The sequence below is a fragment of the Schistocerca piceifrons genome, chromosome 1, assembly GCF_021461385.2.
Source record: "Schistocerca piceifrons isolate TAMUIC-IGC-003096 chromosome 1, iqSchPice1.1, whole genome shotgun sequence".
In the NCBI taxonomy this organism is placed as follows: domain Eukaryota; kingdom Metazoa; phylum Arthropoda; class Insecta; order Orthoptera; family Acrididae; genus Schistocerca; species Schistocerca piceifrons.
The window spans coordinates 1209996176-1210021748 of NC_060138.1; the positions used below are offsets into that span (position 1 = coordinate 1209996176).

At 37.7% G+C, this 25573-nt stretch overlaps 1 protein-coding gene across 1 annotated transcript in view; it reads right to left on the minus strand.

The window, feature by feature from the left end:
- Positions 1–25573, minus strand: part of LOC124779432 (transformation/transcription domain-associated protein) — a 453680-nt gene that overhangs the window by 22746 nt on the left and 405361 nt on the right. The window contains exons 60-64 of the mRNA XM_047253711.1: positions 21028–21202; positions 14090–14330; positions 7392–7485; positions 5162–5377; positions 139–327 (exon numbers count right to left, since the gene is read on the minus strand). Of these exons, the coding sequence (XP_047109667.1) occupies positions 139–327; positions 5162–5377; positions 7392–7485; positions 14090–14330; positions 21028–21202 (915 nt within the window). The remainder of the gene's footprint in view (positions 1–138; positions 328–5161; positions 5378–7391; positions 7486–14089; positions 14331–21027; positions 21203–25573) is intronic.

Genomic DNA, 25573 nt, shown 5'->3' on the forward strand with positions numbered 1-25573 from the left:
TAGAGTGTGAAACCAGACACAGATGCGAATGCGGAAGAGCACCAGTAACACAGAAGTATGAAGTTACAACACTACGGAGACGAGAAGAATTAATTAATAAACTAGGCTGTAGGTATTAAAAGCTGGCTAGCTACCTACCTGTACTGTGCTAAGCTGATCATAATAATTAGAAACAGGGTCTAAAAAGTCAATCTTGTTCTTCGCACAGCTTTCCCTGAAGATATCCAGTAGAGATATTGATGAAGGGTTGTCCTCAACTAGTCTCATTTGAGGAGCAACAGCAACAACACGAGGCACTGTGAAATGCAGAAATCTTCTAGCTGTTTCCTGAAACATGCACAATTCTCATAAAACCAAAAACCTGAATGTTATCACCCCCCCCCCCCCCCCCCACACACACACACAAAAGTAATTATATCTCTCACTACAGCAAGCCAGATGGGATTCTGTAAAGGTCCAAACCATAATGCTATTAACACTAGTTTTTAAAGACTGTCTTCATGATTTACAACTTAATTAAATGATTATTTGAAGCTGTAATTCATGGAACAGTTATTTTAATACATAGTTTTAGTATGTTCAAACTATTTTTTTACTTTCTTTTACAAAAGAACTTTGAGCAGCTATTTGAAACTAAACATCCTGTATCAGTCTACATGCAAGAAAGAAAATGAGAAAATTAGCTTACAATGTACCCAGACAGTGACATTAAGGAAGATCACTTAGTAAGAAGCAAAATATTGAAAGACTGTGGCAGATTAAAATTTTAGTCTAAGACTGCTTGCGAGAAATATGCTCCAACCCTGTTTCCTGAATTTTGGGGACACTAATTTGTCAAACGAACTACCTATGTGTATCTCACTGATTGACTCACAAACTTATATCTAAGACCTCTCTCCATGCTTTCCTGCTAGCTAATTTAGGACGACACAGTAGGGATGATTCAGGTAATGACTGAACCACACTGTAAGAAGCATTTCCGCAATGAAGCTTGAGACAAGTTAACAGCATACTCAACAGGTTGATATTTATATTTCAATTTCAATTGTTTTTACATCTCATTTTCCAATATTCCTATACTTTTAGTGAGTTTTCATAATTTCATGCCTTTGTTCACCATCCTCCAAGAGCACACTGCTCGAAGGTGGATTGTGAATTGCAAGGAAACAAATCAAGGACTAATGTAACTGACAAACACATTTGGAATTTCTTTATTAATAAAAAAAAAAAGCACAATAATTAATTCCAATATTTAAGGTCAGTTTGAACACTGTAATGCTGTATAATAAACAGTCCTGCTGGAGATGATATGATCTTTAACTACTACTATTTTTGAATTGACTAGGCCAGGAAGCTGCAGGAGGTCCTATAGTTTAATGTGGATTCTGAATTACAATACAACTTAGCACTTTCCATGTACACAAAAGAAAGTTTCGAGGACCAACGGGGGATCTAGTCTTGGACCTCTGGATTTGGAGTCCAACACTTATTCGTACCATTCAGTCACACACACTGATCTCGGGAGCCATCCAAACCACCACCTGAAGTTATTTAGGGCATGTGTGGATTCAAGGCAAGCGGGAGTGGGGTTCGGCCTAATCCCCCTCCAAAAAAAGCAAAGGCCATTTTAGTAAAAGTGTTCACATTCTACTTATACCAATTTCAGAGATTCTTAGTCAACTTTTGGCAAATAAAGTAAAATGAGAACAGTCTAAAACGGGGGATAACTTAGGGAATTGGAAGTCGTTTAATACAGTAGAGTTTTTAGTTGTCTGCTTGAGGGATAATCCTAATGACTGTGTTCCAGCCCAGTAAAGGTGGCCATTTACAGGCTGACCATACCTTCTGCCAACAACGAATCCAACACTGCTTGCAAATCCACAAGTAGAACCGGCAGACACCAGTTGAGTAAGGAAGACAGAAAGAGGAAGACAGAATAAGGAAGACCCTCTGAAAGGAAACATAAACTAACCAAAACAAAGCTGGAAAGGACTGAAACAGCCTTCATCTCTTTTACACGTAGTTCATAGTAGTTGATTAACAGTCATCGAGGAAAACAGAAATGATTTCTGGTGTTCCCCAAGGTAGTGTTTAGGCCCTCTGCTGTTCCTTATCTATATAAACAATTTAGGCAACAGTCTGAGCATCCATTGTGACATTTTTGGTCATATATCAGTTTGTAGTTCCTCAGTGGCCCGATCAAGGCAAAGACCCGACTGTAAATATGGATCGGTAAAGCACTATCTACATCCAATAATGAGAAACATCAGACACCCAATGCTGAATTAGTTATGGCCAGTCCATGTCTTAATTATGTAGTTAAGCCTCATTTACCAGGTATGCACATACTGCACCTTTTCAATTATATGACAACAGTCTCACTCAGACGAACTATACGTGTGGCACTTTTACATTAAAGTTAATCAGCAATCATTGTTAAACGTTCTACTTCAGCGTCCGTCTTCTTATTCATGGGAACACACCACTGCGCCATTTCTGTATTACAATTCAGACTGACATGGGTTCCACGCTCAGAATCTAGGCACTGTCTGTCTTTCATATTCAAGTTAATCTGCCTGTCATTAACAGTTCTAATTCACAGTCAGGTTTCATGTTAACTTAAAAACATTACTTCACTAGTACATTATGACTGTTTTGACTGACCTCAGAACAGACTGAATTAAAAATGGCTTCAGGCTCAGTGCTTATGTAGCTTTGCAAAAATGGCTACTAAAGTTTCACATCATTAAATATGTAATTTCGATAATTTACAATTAGAGTTTTACACCTCCAATTAACTAGATATTGAAGAAAAATTGGTTTTGTTCTGAACTTTTATTTAACAAAATAAGCCTTCTTGATGGTGAAAATTGACAAAATAGCTAAATAAACAATATCATACCTAATATTGTTAATTAACTGGAAACTAATTCAGTGCTGATGTTCCTACAAGGTCTTGGACATTAGATACTTGAATACTTTAAGGATTTATACAGGTTATTTTCCAAACTGTATCAGTAATCACATCTGTTTACATGTCAACAACTTGACTAGAATAGGAAATAATTACCGTCAGTTAACTGAACTGAGCTGAGCTTTAGCAAAATTAGTTAGTTGAAATGGTTGAAATTAATTAGGAAATTATTCTGACTAATGTAATTTAGCAAAGTACGGCCTGGTCTTACACTTCGAATTACGGAATGAAAGCTTTATCTTATGATACATCTCTCACTAACACCCATGATAATTGCAGGCAATGCTGTCGTTTATCGTCTAGTAAAGTCATCAGATGACCGAGACCAAATTGCAAAAAAATTCAGACAATATATCTGTATGGCGTGAAAAGTGGCAACAGACTCTAAAGAATGAAAATGGTGAAGTCATCCACTTGAGTACTAAAGTATTAAAAGGAATCTGCTAAGTTTTTATTTATGTGATATCATGTAAAACTGAAGGTTGGGAATTCAAGTAACTACTTACAGATTACAATTATGAATGATTTAAATCAGAAAGATCGCACAGGTAATGTTTTGGGGAAAGCTAACCAAAGACTTCGATGTACTGGCAGAACACTTAGAAGAGGCAACAGGTCTACTAAAGAGACAGCCTACACTATCCAAAACGATATTTTCATTTTACAGCAGAGTGTGTGCTGATATGCAACTTCCTGGCAGATTAAAACTGTGTGCTGGACCAAGACTCGAACTCGGAACCTTTGCCTTTCGCCGTAGAGCATTGTCCAAGAAAGGCAAAGGTCCCGAATTCAAGTCTCAGTCCAGAACACAGTTTTAAACTGCCAGGAAGTTTCATATCAGCACACAGTCCAATGCAGAGTGAAAATATCATTCTGGAAACATTCCCCGGGCTGTGGTTAAGCCAGTCTCCCCAATATCCTTTCTTCCAGGAGAGCTAACTCTGCAAGGTTCGCAGAAGAGCTTCTGTGAAGTTTGGAGAGTAGGAGATGAGATACTGGCAGAAGTCAAGCTGTGACGACGGGGTGTGAGTCGTACTTGGGTAGCTTAGATGGTAGAGCACTTGCCCACGATACACAAAGGTCCCGAGTTAGAGTCTCAGTCCGGCACACAGTTTTAATCTGCCAGGAAGTTCAGCCTACAATATGTTTGTCCACCCTCATCTGGAGTACTGCTGCACATTGTGGGATCTGCTTCAGAGATTACTGACAAAGGACACAGAAAAAGTTTAAAGAAGGGCAGTTCATTTTGTATTATCGTGATATAGGAGAGAGTGTCTCACGAACATAATATGTGAGCTAGGGGAGGCAATCATTAAAACAATGGTGTTTTTTCTGTGGCAGGATCTTTACATACAATCTGCATCACCAATTTTCTCATCCGAATGCGAAAAAAAATTTATTGGTACCCACTTACTTAGGGATAAATTATCACTGTAATAAAAGAAATCAGAGAAAGATTGAAGTGTTCGTTTTCCGGCACACTGTTCAAGAGTGGAACAGCAGAGAATGCGACTGAAGGCGGTTTGATGAACCCTCTGCCGTGCTCTTAATTATGAATTACAGAGAAATTATGTACATGAAAATAATCAAATATTGATAATATATCATAAATGGACAGATAAAAAAAATCTACTCATCAACTGGTGGCTGGGGAACACACACATAAAATGATTTAATTTTCACAAGCTTTTGGAGCAAGTGGCCCCTTCTTCTGGTCCATTTACATAAGAGTAGTTATTTAGGCAAAGACTGTAAGGTGTGCTAAAGCAATATACTAAGGATTCATATAAACAGATTATTATTACATCAAAACATTTCACAATTTTATTTTAAATTGTAAGAAGAGTGTAGTATGTTGAAAGTGGGAGTGAAAGAAAATTATATTTGGAAGCGGAAGGGTTTTGGAGAGGACCTGAGCACCCCCCCCCCCCCCCTCGTCGTCCAAAGAACCCAATCCCTGATATGCTCCTGATTTAAGGAGTCATACAAAACCCAAATCTGGATGGAATATGCATACTGATCCATCTCAACATTAATGCAGAATCCTGTCCTCAATTTTCCAGTGCAAAAGTAAAATTCATCTGTGTTTTATTACACACAATTTCTCAATTTCTTACCTATCAGAGGAGGGGGATGAAGTAAAAACAAAATACATGGAAACAGTTTGGAAAAAACATATAAACTTACCTTCTGTTTGGACAGATAATGATTGAGGAAACGCAACAACTGCAGCACTCTCTCTTCCCTCCTCGAATCACCAAGACTTGAATCATTCACAACAAGGTATGGGTAGATCTTCCCATTGTGCCCACGGATATACAGGCGACGGGCAGCAGTATTGTGCTTCTGCACGACATCCACCCGTGGCATGAATCGTGAGATCCGCACATAGTAATGAGTGTGCTGAAAGTTAAAAACTGGGGTCAGTGGAAATCACTCACTTCGTGTGACAAAGTGTTTTAGTACAAACACTAGAAAAAAAAATGCTAAGGCTGTTACTTTTTTTTAAGTGTGCCTATGTGTCGCCAAAAGCAGTGTCTACTTTCTGAGAAACAAACCGAGTAATAGGTTTCCTAGGTGACAAAACCATTAAAACTCCAAAAATTTAAAAGACAGGTACAGGAGAAAGTTCCCGGTTTGTCACACACTATGATTTTAGTCCATGCTGGCTGTGCTCTTTTTATAGGCATGTTCTGCACTTTTGGAAACAAAGTCAGAACTATACCCGAAATACCTGTCATGAAATAACAGCAACTACACTGATATTTAAAACAATTCTCATTTGATCTTCTGTCTCAGTTGCTCATGTTTAAATACACGACATATTCCGATCACTTAGGATCATCTTCAGATCTATGTAGCTTCATCAGCAACCCATTGCGACTGTGTGAGTACTTCACACCAGAATAGCGCGTTTTGCAAAACACAGTACTCTGATATGAGTTTCTGACATAGACACGAGAGGTTGCTGACGTAACCCCATAGATCTGAAGATGATCCATTGATCGAAACATTTCAGGTATTTCAAAATGTGCAACTGAGACTTTTCAAAATCAAACAAAAATAAAAAATAAAATGCCAATTCAAAAATCAGCAAAAGATGACACAGTCACATTGCAGCTTCTGGCATAGAACATAAAGAGCACGTTTGGATCAGTCCATTTGAAGATGGTACAGTAGGAATGATTGATTGATTGCGTAAGCCTGAATTTGTAAAATGTTACTGCCAGTATTACCACATGAGATGTCCATTTGAGGAACTAATATGTTTCTTATCATGTTAGAATACAGATTATTGGAATTTTATGAGTAAAGTCTGTATAGTAAGTGACATCTTTCTAGCAGCATCTGCCACTGCAGTTTTTGAGCATCTTGGTTACATTATAAAATTGACTAAACAAACCTGAGATAAAGCCCTTTATCAAATCTTTTATATCTCTCCCATTAATCCAACTTGGTAAGGAGTGCAGACCATCAAATAATATTCAACTATTGGTCGAATTAAGGTTTGTAAGCCACCTCTTCACAAATTACACTTCCTTTGGAATCTCTTCCAATAAACCTGTGCATGGTATCTGCCTCCCTCATAGTTGGATTTCCTACAGTAATTCTGCCTTACAACCACTCAGACAGGAACTCCCAGATACTTGACAGTTGTGGCCAATTCTAGTTACTGCTTTCTGGCCGTATAGTCGGGGAATTTGGAGTTCAAACTGGTATCTCAAACTGTCCTGAGTGGTGCCTAGACAGCTGTTGGCAAAAGCGTTACACACAAAAGGTCCAGTGCAGTTTCAATTTGGCTATATAGAGCACAAACTGCTACATGAGGAGAGGTTTAATCTAGAAACATTAAACAGTTCCCTCTCATGTTTCATAATTATAAACAAAATACAAGACTAAACGAATATGAAAAGTTAGTGAACTTTCTATGGCCATCATTTTAGTTCAGTATGAAGAAAATGTTTGCCTGTAGCTCGTTAACAAAAATTGTAGTCCATTGCAAAAATGTCTATGGACTATAAGAAATTTGCTTCAAAACTTCCAGTGAATGGCAAGGATATTCTCTCAAATCAGAATGAATAGTTGTTCCTCCCCACTCTCCTTTCTGGTCATATATTTGATACAATAAGCATTGGATATGCATTATATAACTACTCTAAAAATTGGAAGTTCCCTATGGAATACAAATCATAGATAGAAAAGACTGATCACCACTGAACCTACAGCTGAGGGAACAAGCAGTGGAGAAAACTGTAAAAATAAAGCTATCACTGCTGTGCTTTCCAACTTTATTTCTCCTTGGGAGCAGAGAACAAACCTATAAGATTAATCAACACAACCATACAATTTTATTTATTTGAATGACAGTATTATTGAACAATAAATTGAGAACAGAAATGAAAATAATAATCGATACCTTTGGTAGCAGAAATTCCCCAGGCAATTCAACTTCAGCTGTATGGATGCTGAAATTACTGAGGAACCTGCATTTCTCTTCAATCAGGAATGACCTAAAAAAGTAGAAGATTTATTGAGAGACTCTTCTCTAGTACAAGAAACTGCAGAATGCATACATTTCAGTAAAAGAAGCAATGCACAATGCCTCTGTTGTGCAGTGTAATACTCCACTGAACTATGATTATTATTTTAACTCAGTGAAGATCACAACATTGGTATGTACTTAATATAACTTTTTAATTTAACTGCATTACTTCCTTGATGCAATGTGGTTTTTGGGTCTTACGGATCAGTTTCTTTCTAAATTTTTGTCTTTGATAGCAAGAGACATTCTCAGAGTCCACAGAAATAATTTGTTACACTCTTTGTGATTTACTGCTTGAAATGACAAATATTTCAAACACTTTGCTACTAGAAACAGAACAGCAGGATTCTTTATTCATTTTCATTCAATGGCTGCTATGTCTCAGATTATAGTGCACGCTAAAAGATCCATCTAAAATATATACAAGGGTTGTTCAATAAAGAATAATCAATTTTTTTTATGGTCATAATTTCTCACATTAAAATTTAACCTTATGATATTCTGTTAGCTTAATGTGCAACAAACACACCGTAGTAGTTTCTTCGTTGGGACTCCTGGTTCCTGCCTGTGAGAGGCAGGCAAGGTCAGACACGTTCAGTATTGCCTACCACTGCAATGGAGGTAACATGCGAGAAACACTATGCGGCTTTGAAATTCTGCTTTCGTTTGAACAAATCATCAGTTGAGGCCTATACAACATTACAGAAAGCCTATGGAGAGTCTGTTCTTCCTTACAGCAAAGCTCGGAGGTGGTTTACAATGTTTAAAGAGGGGAAGACAATCAATTTCAAAGGAAGACGGACCTGGTGCTCCAGTTACTGCTCTTACGGAAGAAAACATCAACACTGCTGCTATCATTGTGAGAGAGGATAGACGAATTACCTTAAGATCACTTTCTAAAATACTGAACATTTCATTGGGTGCCACCCACACATTGGTGACAGAAAAATTACACAAGACGCGTTAGTGCATGACGGGTTCCAAGAATGTTGATTCTCAAACAAAAGGACATTCACATGCAGGTCTGCATGCAGTTAAAGTTGATGTTAGAGGAATATTCAGAGTCTCTTTCAAATGTAATCACTGCTGATGAAACTTGGCTACATCATTTTGATCCTGAGAGCAAGCAGGAAAGCTCAGTGTGGAAATCTCCTTCATCACCAACCCCCCCAAAAAAGCAAAACTGGTTGCTTTTGCTGGGAAAGTTATGGTCATCTCATTCTTTGATATTCGTGGAACAGTTTATCAGCATGTTTTACCTGCACACACACATCGGTAACTGGACAATACTACAGGGATGTCCTGAAAACATTGCAAGTCCATATCAGGTGCGAAAGACCACATTTCCGTGAAGCAGGCTGGATGCTGCATAATGATAATGCGGGGCCACATATTGCCAATGTTTTTGCTGAATATCTTGCAAAAATCAACGTAAAGTGCACCCCTCACCCTCCCTATAGTCCACATTTAGCCCCATGTGACTTTTTTCTATTCCCTAACATGAAGAAACGCCTTCATCGGAGGCATTATCAATCATCAGAAGCAGTGGTGAAGGCTGCGGAGGCGACTTTGAAGGACCTCTCAAAAAATTGTTTTCAGCACGTATTTGAAGACTGGCAGAAATGCAGGGACTAGTGCATCAAATTAATGGGAGACTACTTTGAGAAGGACCATCAAAATTCTGAGGATGAGTAAAGGTATGCCATAAAAAAAAAAAAAAATCATTCTTTATTCAACAGCATTTGTACAAATCAAAATTGTCCAGTACTATACCAAGAGAACTTCTCTTAAATTAAAAGAGAGAAAATCTTAAAGACAAAATTAAATAGCAAGTAGAAGTGAGAATTCGGAGTCCTGCTAAGAATTTCAGGCATAGTAAATTTGCAGTCTGTGACCTAATGCAAGGCAAAAAACATGAGAAATCAAGTGAGATAAGCCATAAGATTTGTAAATTAAAGCCTGTATACAAAGGACCTTCCAGAATTTTAGACATCCCACACACAAACGGATTTTATTTAGACTTTCCTAAGTGAGGAAAAGGGTTAGATGTTAGAAACATATGTGACATAAAAATGTATACAACAAGAATGGACAATATTGGTAATCAGTAATAAACACAAAAATATGTCTGAGTGTAGAGTATAATGTCCATGTTGAGCAAAATCATTAGTAATATTTCAAGAACAAACAAGAATGTTTATTATGTACGTAAAAATTGTGTTTAATGTACACTAACATAATTATCTAAGTTTCAGAAGCTCTTACTTACCTAAAACGTATTACAAAATATGAGAGACAGAGTTGCTGATAGTAAGAGCTGAATATGTGAAGTACGAAAAGAAAACGGACATACTGAAATACGATATTATTCATGGATGTTTTTTATACAACAACGAAAAAAAAGCTATACTGAATTAAGATATTGTTTTATTAACATTTTTGCATAAAGTAGTAAATAATATTTAAGTGTAAGTGGTCATTTTTATGTTAAAGGCGTTTAACTATGAAAAAGACTCAAAATACATTCAATGGAATGTTATCCTTATCAAAAATGAGGTTTTCTTTCTAAATTGAATGAAAAATTCTCAGTGACTGTGTGAACATTTTATTTCATTGTTATATGCTGAAGTATTTAAATGTAATGTCTGGGTTCTTCTTGAGGAAGCACCAATTAATTGTATTGAGAAGAGTGGTATTCTGATAAAGAAACTGGGAAGCCATTATGTTGGTGAGCTGGCAAGTTTTCCCCTGGAATGTTTCTGTTTCTGGAACACCTTTTCCTAAAGGAGAAATGTGCAGTAGCCAGACCCATACGTCAGCATCACTACACAAGCTGGCAGATCGCCTTGTTGTGCTTTGTTTCTGGAACACCTTTTCTCTGGAACAAGAGGAATAAAAGAAAGACTGAAATGAAAGACGTAGCCAGCTACCAGTGGTTGAGATTGGTCATGTAATGGTGCACTTTTCAGCACTTGAATAGTTGGTTTTTATACCGACCACCACTGTGATAGTTCTAGAGTCAATCCAAGAAATTCTGTGGTCAGCATTGGGTAAATAGCCAATCAAACAATACTAGCTGCTAGTGGCTTTAACCTATTAAGTTTAGACTCAGATGTCTACAGGCTGATTGCAGACAGACAGTCTAGTGAATTACTTTTGAATGTGTTTTCCAAAAACTGTCTTTAGCAGCTAGTTCAGCAGTTCACATGCAATGGGAATATTTTACACCTTGCACCTACAAACAGGCTGGACCTCATCAACAGCAATAGTATAGACACAGGGATTAATGACCATGATGTCATTGTAGTGACTACAGTTATGAAAATTAAATCAATCAATCAAGAAGGCTAACAGAGTGTTTCTACTAGGAAGTGCAGATAACCATTGTTTGCATCTGACTTAGGTGATGAACTGACTTCATTTAGTTCCAGTATGATGGATACAGAGGAATTATGGAAAAAGTTTAAACAATTGTAAATTGTGCTCTAAAGAAGTATGTTGACTAAAAAGTGGATTAAGGATGGAAAATATCCACCATGGTTTAACAATGAAATTCGGATAATATTGAGGAAGCAAAGGCTGTTGACCTCTTGAGTTCATCAGAGAGCACACAAATGACAACAGGCAAAGCTTAGTAGAGATTTGTGCATCTATGAAATGATCTGTCTGTGAAGCATACAACTACCACCGTCGTATCTTAGCAAAAGATCTGGTCAAGAATCCGAGAAAGTTCTGGTCCTATGTAAAATCACTAAGCAGGTCTAAGGTGTTCATCCATTCACCCACTGACTAGTCTGGTGTGGCAGTAGAAAATAGCAAAACAAGAGCCGAAGTTTTAAATTTCACATTTAAGACATTGCTCACACAGGAGAATCATACAAACATATCAGCATTTAGCCATCACACAGTGTCCCATATGGATGACATAGTAATAGTGAAGCAATTGAAAGACCTGAAAACAAATCAGTCGTCAGGTCCAGATGGAATCCCAATTTGGTTTCACAAAGAGTGCTCTACGGCATTGGCCCCTTACTTAGCTTGAATTTACCATAAATCTATTGCCCATCGCCAAGTTCCAAGGGACCGACAAAAAAACAGAGGTGACTCGTGTATATAAGAAGGGTAAAAGATTGGACCCGCAAAATTACAGACCAATATCCTTAACATCTGTTTGCTGCTGACTTATTGAACATATTCTCAGTTTGAATATAATAAATTTCCTTGAGAAGGAAACACATCTGTCCATAAATCAGAAAGTATTCAGAAACCATCACTCGTGCAGAACTCAGCTTGCCCTATTCTCACATAATATCCCATGAACCATGAAAGAAGGGTAACAGGCAGATTCCACATTCCTATATTTCCAAAAAACGTTTTATGTGGTTTCCTATTTCAGACTGTACTAAAGGAACTAGCATATGGAATAAGTTCCTAGAACACACCATACACTCCTCAACAGTGAGTTTCCATCAGAGACTTTGGTATTGTCAGGAGTGCTCCAGAGGGAAATGTGGTGGGACCACTATTATTTTCCATACACATAAATGATATGGCAGACAGTGTGGGCAGCAATCTGCACTTGTTTGCTGATGATGATGATGTGGTGTACAGTAAGCTGCTGTCATCAAGTGACTGTACAACATGAGTTGAATTAGACAAAATGCAGAAAAATATAATTAATGCAGATGAGAAGGAAAAACAAATCTGTAATGTTCGAATACAGCGTTAGTAGTGCCCTGCTTCACACAGTCACATTGTTTAAGTATCCAGGCATAATGTTGCACAGTGATATGAAATGGAACAAGCATGTGATGATTGTCAAAAAGAAGGCAAATTGTTGATTATGGTTTATTGGGAGAACTTTCGAAAAGTGTGGCTCAACTATGAAGGATGCTACGTGTACAGGGTGTATACGTGCATGAAGAAAAAAAAATTCCCGGATTTTTCCTGGATTTCCTGGTTAAAAATACACATTTTCCCGGATGAAAATACGCTTTTTCTGTGTTAAGTGACAGTATACTTTTCCTTGGAACTGTAAAAACTTATTAATCCTTTGAGTGGTTATAGTTTTATACACCAGAATATAATTTCCCAGCACGTTAGAAAACAAAACTCAGGGGAAAAAAAAACATGTTTTCGAAAAATGTCTGATGTGCAGCAATATGTACACTGCATATGTTCGTATTACGAAAGTATAAATTCGAATTCCACCAAACACTGCATGTTACTTCCTGAAGCACTGAAACAGAGATGGCGATGCACTTTTGTAAGCCAGTCACAGCTCATGTTACGTGATGTCGCAAGCCTATGACAGAGGATATTGAAAGCATAGGATACTTAATGTAGTCAGCCAATAGCAACATCACTGTCAAGTAGTGTGACCACAAATAGAAAAAGTTAGTGCTTTAAATTTTTTTGCGCGTTGGCACACAAATGTGCCAATAAAATTTTTAACGATGACATAAATGTTTTACCTTTCTTACCGTCAGGGCTCCAAATTATTCAAAATGGTAGTCCTGAAAGAATTGATTTTTAAATTAGAGTCAAGCACTCTGTGATTTAAGAAATTCATCACACATTCTTGCACATAGTTCATCTTGTGTAAAAGGAAATTTGCTTGGAAATTAAGCTTTTCAAACAACAAGTCGCAATGTTTTCCTGCGTTCTATTTAGTAGGTTCGTTTCAGCAGTTGCCATAGAGTGCCAGTTAGCAGACGTCACCATGCTTGCGCAGCTACGATGACACAGGGAGCCTGTATGTTTTACGCAAAACATTAAAAGATCTTACATTATGTCGTAAAAGAAGTAAGACCTTAGAGGATACTCCAAGAGCATCAGAATTTCGTGAACCATACTAAAATTCGACTTGAAGTGCACATTCATATGTTCAAATTCAGATGTAAATTTTCTTGGAGTATCATTACCGTATTATCTCATGTTTGGTTCTTTATCGCTAGAAGATAAAAACGTGCACTCAAAATGCAGCAAACAGTTGAAACTAAACAATAGTGCAGAATTAAACACTTCGTTTCGAATAAATTGACTGCTTTAGCTGAAAAGATTAATATAAGCCAAATTCCTTTAGTAAACTGACAAAAAAACTTCATTGTTCTGCAAGGCGATTAATGCTTGACTGTCAGAAAGGTGGACATAATAAACAAAGAGGAAACAGCAAAATCACTAAACGTAAACATAGGTCACATGGAGATTACCCACCTCCCAATTACAACTCAGACTGCTCTTTGCATCGTCCCGGATCGACAATATTTCCTGAACCAGGGCAATATTAGATAGTGTTCATGTCAAATTGCTGAGCTGACAGATGAAGGAATTATCTACACTGTCTGAAAGGTGGTGCCCCAATATTCAATCAGATCTGGATAGGATTTCAAAGTGGTGTGAAGACTGGCAACTTGTATTGAATGAACATAAATCTAAAATTATGTTCTTCATAAAACAAACAAAGTAGTACTCTATGACCACAGTATCACTGAGTTATCATAATCAGAATCGGTCAAGACATATAGGTATAGAAATGCTTGCAGTAAAAGAGGAGGAATCCAGTAACTCACTTGGGTAGGGTTTTCACTTTAGCTTCGAGAATAGTGATCCACTTGCGCAGCTTCTGGATGAGGTTCTGCAGCTTCATGGAGTCTGGCTGGCTGAAGTCAAAGTCAGTTGTGAACTGCACCTTCATCATCTGGAAGACCGGGTCCTGGGCCGTTGCCCGTGCGCGGCTGGCCAAGCTCTCCGAGGCTGTGCTCACGAACGATGACGATGAAGCCGAGTTCGACTGCCGCTCTGCCTTCAAGTCTGAAAATTGTACAGTGCAAAATAGAAGTGAATGGGGATAAAGAATATGACTGATACGGACATTGTCGATTTGTAGTGTGACACGATATTGGAGCTTTTACACAGATGAACTTCCTAACTATGCAGTTAAAGGTGGAAAGACTTGAAATTAATGTCTTAAAAGGACTTAATGGGCATTTTATAAATTTTATTTGTGTGTTGCTTTATTAAGCATAATATTTATTTAGGAAATGTCTTATTTCTATTTTGTGCTGAATGCACGAGTGTGTGTGTGTGTGTGTGTGTGTGTGTGTGTGTGTGTGTGTGTAAATATACAGGATCTCTCACCTAACTCTGCCACCTCAAATATCTCTGGAACAACAATAGATATTGAAAAACGGTTTTCACCAGCATGAACGTATGATAGGGGCTTAGGAAACCAAATAATATGTGAAATTTTAAAATGTAAACAAATACTATTTTCAACACAAACTTGTGTATTTTTAAAAGGACACCCCCTTTTATTTCCTATGCAATCAATAGCATGAAAAATCACAAAAATAATGGTGTTGGTTGTATTACAATACGTCAATTACACTCCGAGAAACCGCGAAGCGAAGTTGACATTTGAAATAAATGAAGCGCAAAGCTAGCGCACATCCTGAGACTCAAGCGTGCACCTCACGCTGCCGGTAATCATGATATGGTTGACGTAGTACATCAGTGGAGTGTTAATGTACGGTGTGGGATTGTATGACAACACACCATTGGTCCATATTTCATTGATGGCACTCCTAAAGGGGAATAGTTTAGTCCCTTCTTGAGCTGTACCTTACCTGTTCTGGTCCACCTCTTATAATGTGTCAAATAATGCGGTATCAGAATGATGGATGTCCTGCGCATAAAGCTTATTGTTGCGAAATGACAACTAGAGGTACAATTAGTGGTATCACTTGTTTGCACGTTTCTAAACCTTGCACGTTTTGAAATATGTGGCTTGTAAAGAATAGCAATGGCGTCACAGTTTCCGACGTAATGCATCACATGTAGTACTGTGCTCAGAGCAGGGGTTGCCTGCACTGGCATCTGCATCCTGCCTTAAACATACCAATATCACCACAGCACACACTACCTTCAGTGTACAAGTGTCTCCTTATCCGGCCTGCTGAACTGCTCTCATACTGTAACGTAATTCACATATGTTGCCAGGTTGCCACATTAAAACCTGTTTTCTTGTGGCTTGTCACATTTGCCGCCACCTAGTCAATATGCCGGCCTTCAGTAATGAAGAAAAATTAGATATTATTTTAATTTACAGTGACTGTCACAGAAATGCAACCACAGCTATGATACTGTATGCTGAACGTTACCCAGATCGTCAGTGTCTTCACGTCAAAGCATTGGCAACATATGCAAGACACTCACGGAAACAGGAAGCTTGGCTCCCACAAAATGTTGACGTACAAGGCCAACGACTGGCAGTGGAAACGAAATTGCTGTTATGGCTGCTGCAGTGCACAATCCACAGGTGGGTGTACGAGAAATTGCATGAGGTGTAGGAATAAGCCACAGTAGTGTGTGCAGTCTTGCATCAGCATTGGTTTCCTCCATTTCACGTCTCACTGCACCAAGAACTGTATAGGAATGACTCTGGATCCCACATTGCATTCTGTCATTTTGCACTTCAGCAGCTGCAAGGTAATTCAGTATTCCTAAGCAATACGTTGTTTACGGACAACGCTTCATTTACAAATCATGGTAATGTGAATCTGCGGAACATGCACTACTGATGCGTGCAAAATCCCCACTAGATTCGCAAAGCTGCTCATCAACAATAGTGGAGTGACAATGTTTGGTGCGGTATCATTGCTAACTGTATTGTATGTCCCTATTTTTACCGTGGAACATCAAATGGACAGCGATATGCATAATTTCTTCAACACACCATAGTGCTCCTCTTGGAGGATCTAGGATAGGAAACTCGTCTATCAATGTGGTTCCAACATAACGCATGTCCCACATACAATGCAAAAGTTGCCAGAGGCGTCCTAGATGCAACATTTCCTAATAGGCGGATGCCGCGGAGAGGTATTGTGTGATGGCCAGCACAGACCCCCGACTTGACGCCATTAGACTTCCTTCTCTGGGGTGCAGTGAGACACAAGAGTGTACCAAGAATCCCCAACGACAGTAGAGGATATGCAACATCATATTACTGTGGCATGTGTGGCAATATCTGTAGAAACTCTACAATCTGTGCAACACTCTCTTGTTGCCCATCTGCAAACATCTACTGATGCAAACGGAGGGCACTTTGAACATACATTGATGTGACACAGTTTCATTGGTCAAGATGTGGGTGTATTTTCTATGCTGGATGTAATGCACAACAATACAGTTTCTGTGGGTGACAGAGCACCAGTAAATGTGTTTAGCGAAGTGAAATCAAGTTTGTTATCTCTAACTGTAGCTCTAGTTGTCATTTCACTAGAATAAACATACATTTACCGTTTGAAAAAACATAACTTTGTGTTGGATGTGTTACTTATTTATTTTTGTGGATTGTGCATACATTCCCATTTTGTGAGCCCCTGACACAGGCAGTGTGAGGTGCACGTTTGAGTCTCAGCTGTGTGCTTCATTTATTTCAAGCGTCAACTTCGCTTCGCAATTTCTCGGGATCTAATTGACATATTTTGATGCAACCAATGCCATGATTTTTCATGCTATTGATTGCATACGAAATAATAGGGGGTGTCCGTTTAAAAACACAGAAGTTTGTGTTGAAAACAGTAACTCTTCACGTTTTAAAATTTCGCATACTATTTGGTTATCTAAGCCCCTGCCATACGATCATGCTGGTGGATTTCCTCTCAGAGAGGTCACAGTTCGTAGTGATAGACGGTAAATCATCGAGTAGAACAGAAGTGATACCTGGCGTTCCGCAAGGTCATAGGCCCTCTGCTGTTCCTGATTTATATAAAAATGATCTAGGTGATAATCTGAGCAGTCCCCTTAGATTGTTTGCAGATGATGCTGTAATTTACTGTCTAGTAAAATCATCCGATGATCGATTCCGATCACAAAATGATCTAGAGAGAATTTCTGTATGGTATGAAAAGTGGCAATTAGCACTAAACAAAGAAAATTGTGAGGTCATCCACATGAGTACAAAAAGAAATCTGATAAATTTTGGGTATACGATAAATTGCACAAATCTACAGGCTGTCAATTCGACTAAATACCTAGGAATTACAATTACGAGCAACTTAAATTGGAGAGAACACATGGATAATATTGTGGGGAAGGCACATTGTTGGCAGAACACTTGGAAGATGCGACAAACCCACTAAAGAGACAGCCTACATTACACTTGTCCATCCTTTGCTGGAATATTGCTGCATAGTATGGGAACCAGGTAGGATTGACGGAGGACATCGAAAAAGTGCAAAGAAGGGCAGCTCGTTTCGTGTTATCGCGCAATAGGAGTGAGAGTGTCACTGATATGATACGTGAGTTGGGGTGGCAGTCACTGAAACAAAGGAGGTTTTCTTTGCAGCGAGATCTATTTATGAAATTTCAATCACCAACTTTCTCTTCCAAATGTGAAAATATTTTGTTGACATCCACCTACGTAGGGAGAAATGATCATCATAATAAAATAAGAGAAATCAGAGCTCGAACAGAAAGATTTAGGTGTTCCTTTTTCCCACACACCATTCTAGAGTGGAATGGTAGAGAAGTAGTATGAAAATGGATCCCTCTACCAGGCACTTACGTGTGAATTGCACAGTAACAACGCAGATGTAGATGTCTACAAGAAACAACAAAACAATTATTTCACTATGTTATTACTCACACAAAGAAAAATACTGTGGCCTTCATTCTGGAGGAAGGTAATATTCCCAGCGTGGGTCTACCAAGATAGAATATAAATCTTCAGAGATGCAAACACAGTGTTGCAGTTTCCAAAACAAAAGAAGAAGAAGAAGAAGAAGAAGAAGATCATGATGATGATGATGATGATGATTGGTTTGTGGGCGCTCAACTGCGCAGTTATCAGCGCTCGTACAAATTCCCAACCTTTGCTCAGTCCAATCTAGCCACTTTCATGAATGATGATGAAATGATGAGGACAACACAAACACCCAGTCATCTCGAGGCAGGTGAAAATCCCAGACCCCGCCAGGAATTGAACCCGGGACCCCATGCTCGGGAAGTGAGAACGTGGCCACGAGATAGAAGATGATGAGCGAGGGATGTGAAGCAATAAAACTAATTATTTCTCTGAACTGCAAAAAAATTGGTGAGTGAGAATCAGTTATTTTTTTATTCACCTGACTATATTTTAAAAATTAAATCACACAATAAGCTGATTTTTGGCTTCTTAGGTGAATTGGAAAAATGCAGTTGAAGTCCAGATTACCTCGCATCTCTGGAAACAAACACTGCTGTTTGAAAGCTGTTTCTTTAACATCTCTGCGTACGTGTTAAGAGTTCAGAAATGCACAGTTACAGTTAAACAAATATCCGAGCAAGGGCAAGTAACTGATATATTTGTGCACAAAATGCAGATGTAATCTGCTGAATCAGGCAAACTGAGTATCAACTGATAAAGTTATGTGTCAATGCTGCATCTTCTCTAAATGTGGGTCCCAAAGAAAAAAAACAGAGGTAGACTGCCTAGCTCATGCAAGCAATAGTGTAAATGCCACATTGAGTTATTCCATTCACAAGGACAGCAGAAAGCCCCCCTCCAACAATTCTAAAGATTTTTCACATTCAAGTGTCTACTAGTGTAGATTCACAGGCAAAATTTTCATTAAGAGTGAAGAAAGAACAGTTCACACTGCGTAAGACAAAGACAACAGCCTGAAAGCATACAAGCTACAAGGAGGAATGAAAGGACAAAATTGATTCAACATAATGAGGCATAAACAGAAACAAGAAATAACTTTTAAAAAAATTCTATCTCAGCTCTGTATTTACCTTGTCATTGTTTGCTAACACAATTTTTTAATAGAAATTACACTTTGTCATCTCCATTTACATCCCCTTTTTTTCTATTAACCATTTATTCGTGACCTATGTAGCTACAAATTCCTGAGGAAGAACATACTGATCTTGATATATGTTATTTCTGTTCCTGCTAGAAGTTATTACAAATAATACAAAATTGTCATCCACGTTCTGGTCCTGATAACAATATTATTTACTTATTAAATGACAGTTTAGTTTTAAAAATTTAATTGAAAAAAGACTCTTCTAGAAAAAATAAACACTATGACAAACTCTGTGACTGGTGCCACTTAAACCAGCTAATTGTAAATAAAAATAAAACCGTAGAACTAAATTCTCACCATGCAAAAAATACAAATGCCCAACATCAAACTTTCATGATGTATAACCTGTAGTGAATACGAAGGAAACTGAATTCTTTGACTGTAATAAAGTGGAACATCCATGTGGCATTTGTTACCTCAAAGCTGATTACAGTCTGTTATGCCCCAAAGATCCTGATAATTTTTCCTGCCAGTAAGTCTGATATTAAATGTGTGTGTGTGTGTGTGTGTGTGTGTGTGTGTAAATCAATTTCATTTTTCCTTTTCATAATATTTGGTATGAGATTTCTTTGCACATTGATCTCTTTCACAACTTCTACATTGGCTTTCCTTACTGTTCAGCTGGTCGCCGTTGGCCTCCTCTCAGCTCACATTTTCACCTCTTCCAAATGCCTCTAGTCCATCTTTGACAGCGTTCAGCTTTCACAGCCACACAGGAATATTCTCAACATCTTGAAAAATTTCATTTTTCTTTTCTTTACCAAATGAATTTTTCACTACTGTTGTCTTCTTTTATTGAAAACATTTCTACCCTGCCTCTACTATTTTCATTAATTATGGTGCTTAAATAACAAACTTTATGAACTTTTTTAAATTTTTAATGTCAAGTGTCCTCATTTTTGCCCGAAATAATTTTGTTGCAACTATTAATTTTATGTTCTAACATTTTAGAAATTGCTGAAATTTTTTAATGTATTTCTGCACATGTTTTCCACTTTCAGTTATTAATGCAATATTGTCAGCATCTCTTATGCAGTGAATGAGTATTCCGTTCACTTTAGCTCTAGACATTTCCCCTGAAAATCTTTGTAGGTTTTTTGACAAAATATTTCAACAAATAAGGTATTTTAGCTTTACACTGTTTACCAGTGACATCTATCCTGAGTTCCTTGATTAGATTAGATTAATTATTCATTCCTTAGACCCACAGAGAGGGGATCCTCCTGGGTGTGGAACATGTCAAATAAACACATTACAAAAATAAACAGTAAAATTATGTGCATTAATTAAAATTAAACTTCTAATATTTACAGGTTTAATACTTACATTTGCTTTCATTAAATCCATCATTCACACAGTGGCTAGTTACTTGGCTATTACAACCAAGTAGTGTAAAAAATTAAAGTAAATTATTCACTTCAATGATCCTCAGGTAAGAACAGTCAAATTATGTACAAGATTTAAAATTAAACTTCCACTATTTACAGACTTAAGACTTACATTTGCTTTCCATACATCCATCATTCACACATTAGGTAGTTACTTGGCTGTTACAACCATTGAAACATAATCAATAAAAGAGGATTGATATTGGTTATCTCTGCCTGGTGTACCAAACATAACAAATAAACAAACAAACAATATGCAGAGCTTACCAATTCCAATACCAAACGTGGAAACAAGTTTCTTAATGAAATTCAGTGTATGTGGCGTAATAGTTGCTTCTTCCACATTAGCACTGTTTTCAAAAGCAATAGCAAGGCACTTTGCTAACCCGAGACGTAGCTGCCTGAGGACTTCTTCATACCAATTCTCTCGGAACCAGACCATCTGGGGGGGAAAAAAAGAATTCTATGAGGCATCTAATGTATTTTACAAGAATAATTAAAGAAACGGTTTTGGCCTTGCCCAATTTGAGCAGTCTCAAGAAACTAATAACAAAACCAAAATACAGATATTAAATGTTCAAAAATTGACAACCAGCAATGAGCTGTGTACTGGAAGATAGAAGCAGTTAATTCTATTAATGACTCACTTCTTATTTTGTAAACACAATAATAGCCACATTTTTTTCCAATTTGAAATTATTGATACAAACTGTCACACCTCTCTCTAACACATGGAAGAGCTATTCAGTTGCTCTGTCTCAAGCAGTCGACTTCACGCACACTTCCTATGTGTAGGTATCACTGAATATGAATCGCTGACATGACGGAAATCAAATCTCATCAGATCAGAATCACACCGGGCCAAAAGCACTGAAATTAGGACCCTGTCTGCACCATATCTTCAGCCAAAATAAAAATAATATTTATATATGAAAAATCGTTTAAAGAACAAATTAATTATCAGTCTTTACTGTCATTTGTACTGGGTATTATTACACGATAATTTCATGTCAGACCCAGAACTCACTTTACATTTTATAAAGGTACAATAGCACCTTTCCACGCCTTCTGTTCCGGATTTTAAAGTCATCTCTTGTTTGCTCATCTAATAAACTTGAAAATTTCTCTTAGCACACTATTTTTCCTCATTTTGACAATTATAACTGTGAGATTAACACATGCTGTGTTTGTGAGTTCAACTTGAAAGATGTTTTTATCAATTTTATCAGATTGCACCTAATTGTTGTAAAAGTGTATTCAGCATATGGGGCATTAAAATAGTATTGCATATTTTGAGAGATGGTAGTATGGACCAAAAAAAGACAAAAATATCCAGTACGTATTGGCTCCAAAATGCATACCTCAAGAGCTATAAACACTTTGTTCATCTTCACTGCAGTGAAAACGTCTTTGCTATTACCAACAATGTACAGGATACAGTAAAAAATCTGTTAGTGCTGTTACTGCAAACCATGTTCACTGTTCTGGCTACATACAGCACATACATTCTAGTGAAACCTTGCAATGTTATGCAAGAACAATGGCAAAAAATATAATTGTCCTTCAAAGAAAAGTGTGAACTGAGTTCTTGAGCAGTTTCGCACGTAATTGGCTTTTCCATGGAAAAGTAAGTGCTTGACAGAAATTCAGCCGGGTAGCCTACAAGAAGTTCAGTGCACATCACATCAGAAATATTCAGATGTTGCAATTTAATCTGTGCTCTTAGGATCTTGCCAAACCATACCCTCAAAAAAACCAACAAAAACCTTTTGACGACCAATATTATATGTGAAAGCTTAGCTTTTCTTGTAGTTATAGACTGCATATTAATTTAAACCATTAACTTTTCTTAATTGTGTGTTCATGCTACTTGACAACGATGTTACTATTGGCTGTTTACATCACATGTCCTACGGCCTGAATACCTGCTGTCACTGGCTGACAAAAACGTGTCATAATCTAGATTTCAGTCCTTCATAAACTACCATGCTACATTTGGTATAATTTGTGTTTATACTTTTGTAGTACGAAAATATGCAGTGTAATGTTGCTGTACATCAATGGTTATTTTTTACTGGGTTTCATTTCTTAAAAGTGCAGGAAGTTCTCTGCTGGAGTATAAAACCTTCACTACTCAAATAACTGACACGTTTTACAGCTCCAATGGAATGTACACTGTCACCGAACACGAAAAAACGTATTTTTACCTGAGAAAAAGTGTATTTTTAACTGGGAAATCCAAGAAAGACATGAGCATTTTCTTTCTCTTGTTGGCATATACAACCTGATCATTTTTTCTCTAGTGTTGTAGGTATGGACACCACTATTCTTCTCAAATTGTGATGGATTATTTATGACTAACTTCACTATCAAATATTGGTATTGTGATGGTGCAGTTAAAATGCCTAACTCCTCGAAGAGGTACCTATACAATGAACATGGGTGGATATCACATAAATTTCTTACCGCTTGCTTTGTGCAATTCATACTTCCTTTCTAAGTGGCAAATTAGCTCAGAAAATGATTCTGTAACACATTACAGAATGGAAATGTGCAAAATGTATCATGAGGTTGCTTGGTTTGTTTCCAAGGCTAGCAAAAATACAAATAGCAAAAGTAACTGAACTAACTGTTTGAAAAGCTCAGTAAAATGCTTCTTCCAATGAAAGTTTTCCCCAATACATCATCTAACAATTTGAAGCATTCTACCCTACTTACTGGCGATTATTCATTTGTTACATCAATAGTTGCTATGACTATTTGTTGTATAGAATTGAATACAATGTGTTCTCTCAAAATTTAGGGAGCATCCATTTTCAGAGAACCATTTAATATTTCTCTGAAAAACATAATTTATCATCTCTCTAATGGAATTTACCCTTAGTGTAGTATCACCTGCAACAGTACCATTTATGCCTGTTTAATGTTAAGTGGAAGATCATTCATGTATACAGGGTGTCTGGATTAAACACATAACAACATAAAATGTAATAACTTCAGACATAATTGAGATATTTATTGGTGATTTGGTTCTACAAGTATGGTAACTCAAAATGTTTTCTGTGTTTGCATTAGTAAGCGCATGCGCATAATGGCTTTGCTCATGTAGCGATGTGAACTCTACAGCAGAAGGTGTTCTAAGTGCTTTATCTCATGGAGATTAAGTCTGTTACAATGGTACAATGTCGTTTTTAGTGTACAAACTGTGACCAACTGAGGATGGTAGCACTTATGTAACAATCAAGAAATGGGAAAATTGGCTTTGGGAAACAGTGAGTTTGCTTTTGATGTTGGGCCACCACACCATGCACATAAGTTTCAGAGGCTACTGTTGAATTAATACATCCTTCCAGTAGAGGCATTGTAAGTCAGCCCAGCAGTTACAATTACCTAATTTGACAGTACATGATGTCATCCTTAACAGGTTGTGCCTGCAGGTATACAAACTACAGCTTTAACAAAAAATAAATTCTGAGAGCAGGTCACAACTGAAGGCACCACAAAGAAAATTCTGGCAAAAAAAGGATGCAAAATGAGGAAGTCCTTGGTTTATCAAGAATCGAGTGTACCAGACTCCAGTTTGTGACCTTCAAAATCTGCACCATCGCATTTGTGCATCTAATGCAAACATTACACCTGCAACGCTGCAAAACATTAGGAAAGAAATAGAATAGAGATTAGCTGTCTGCCACACCATTAATGGTGCACTTTAGAGTTGTATTAAGAGAGTAAAAAAATTTGAGTTATCGTACTTGTAGAAACACACTTTCAATAAATATTTCAATTATTTCTCAAATTATCAAATTTTATATTGCAATACATTTAACAAGGACACCCTGTATAAGGAATAGGAGTGGGCTCAAAATTAAACCCTGTGTAACTCGCTTTATCCCCAATCATGGAAATTTTCTATCCTTCCAACATTGTTTGAATTATTTAGCACAGTTTTCTACATTCTGTCTGTCATGTATGGTCCAAACCCGTCATGTCTAAAGGCATCAATTCCATAATACTTACATTTACTTACAAATGTAACAGGTTCTACACCATGGGTGTGCAACCAGTGGCCCGCAGGACGGATCCGCCTGCAATTGATTTCAATCCGGGAGATGACAAGACGTTCACATTGTATTAGATGACAAGACGTCCACACTGTATTAGATGACAAGACGTTCACACTGTACTACGCCCCGGATAGATTTTCGGGTATTCCTGCTAATGCTCCGCACAGGTTTGCAGCTCATGATGCAGAAAGACTTGGCCAGACAGAACACAGCCTGGTGACATGTCTCAGGCTGTGGTGGATGGCCGGTTTTTACAAAGCAAGGAACACCACACAGGCAAGAACTGGCCTTAGTGACTGGCTGTTGCTGTGTCAGCTGTCGCTGTGGAAGTGGCTGATACCTCATTGGCATCTCGCATATGTAGTGCAGTACAAAGCTGCCTCCCACCACTGCTGGAGCACGGAAGTCAAAAGTGCACATTATTTATGGCCTATGTCTGTGCTACACATTGATAGAGCCCAAACACTTGTAGTATACAGCAATGCCATTAAAACTGCAAACTGCCTGGGAAATGTGCTGACTTCAATAACAGCAGCAGGTACCGCTGCAAAAACTGGTTCTCTGTTGTCTCTTTGCATGTGAAGTTCTGTGTTAGTTGTTTCTTACTTTCGTGTGTCTGTGCATTGAGTTTATTCACAAAATGTCTAGTGTTAAGAAGAAGAAAGTAGATGCTGAATGTCATCAATTCCAGGAGGATTACTTTCTTCACAATGTATAAAAATAAAGATTCACACAATCATAGCTTTCGC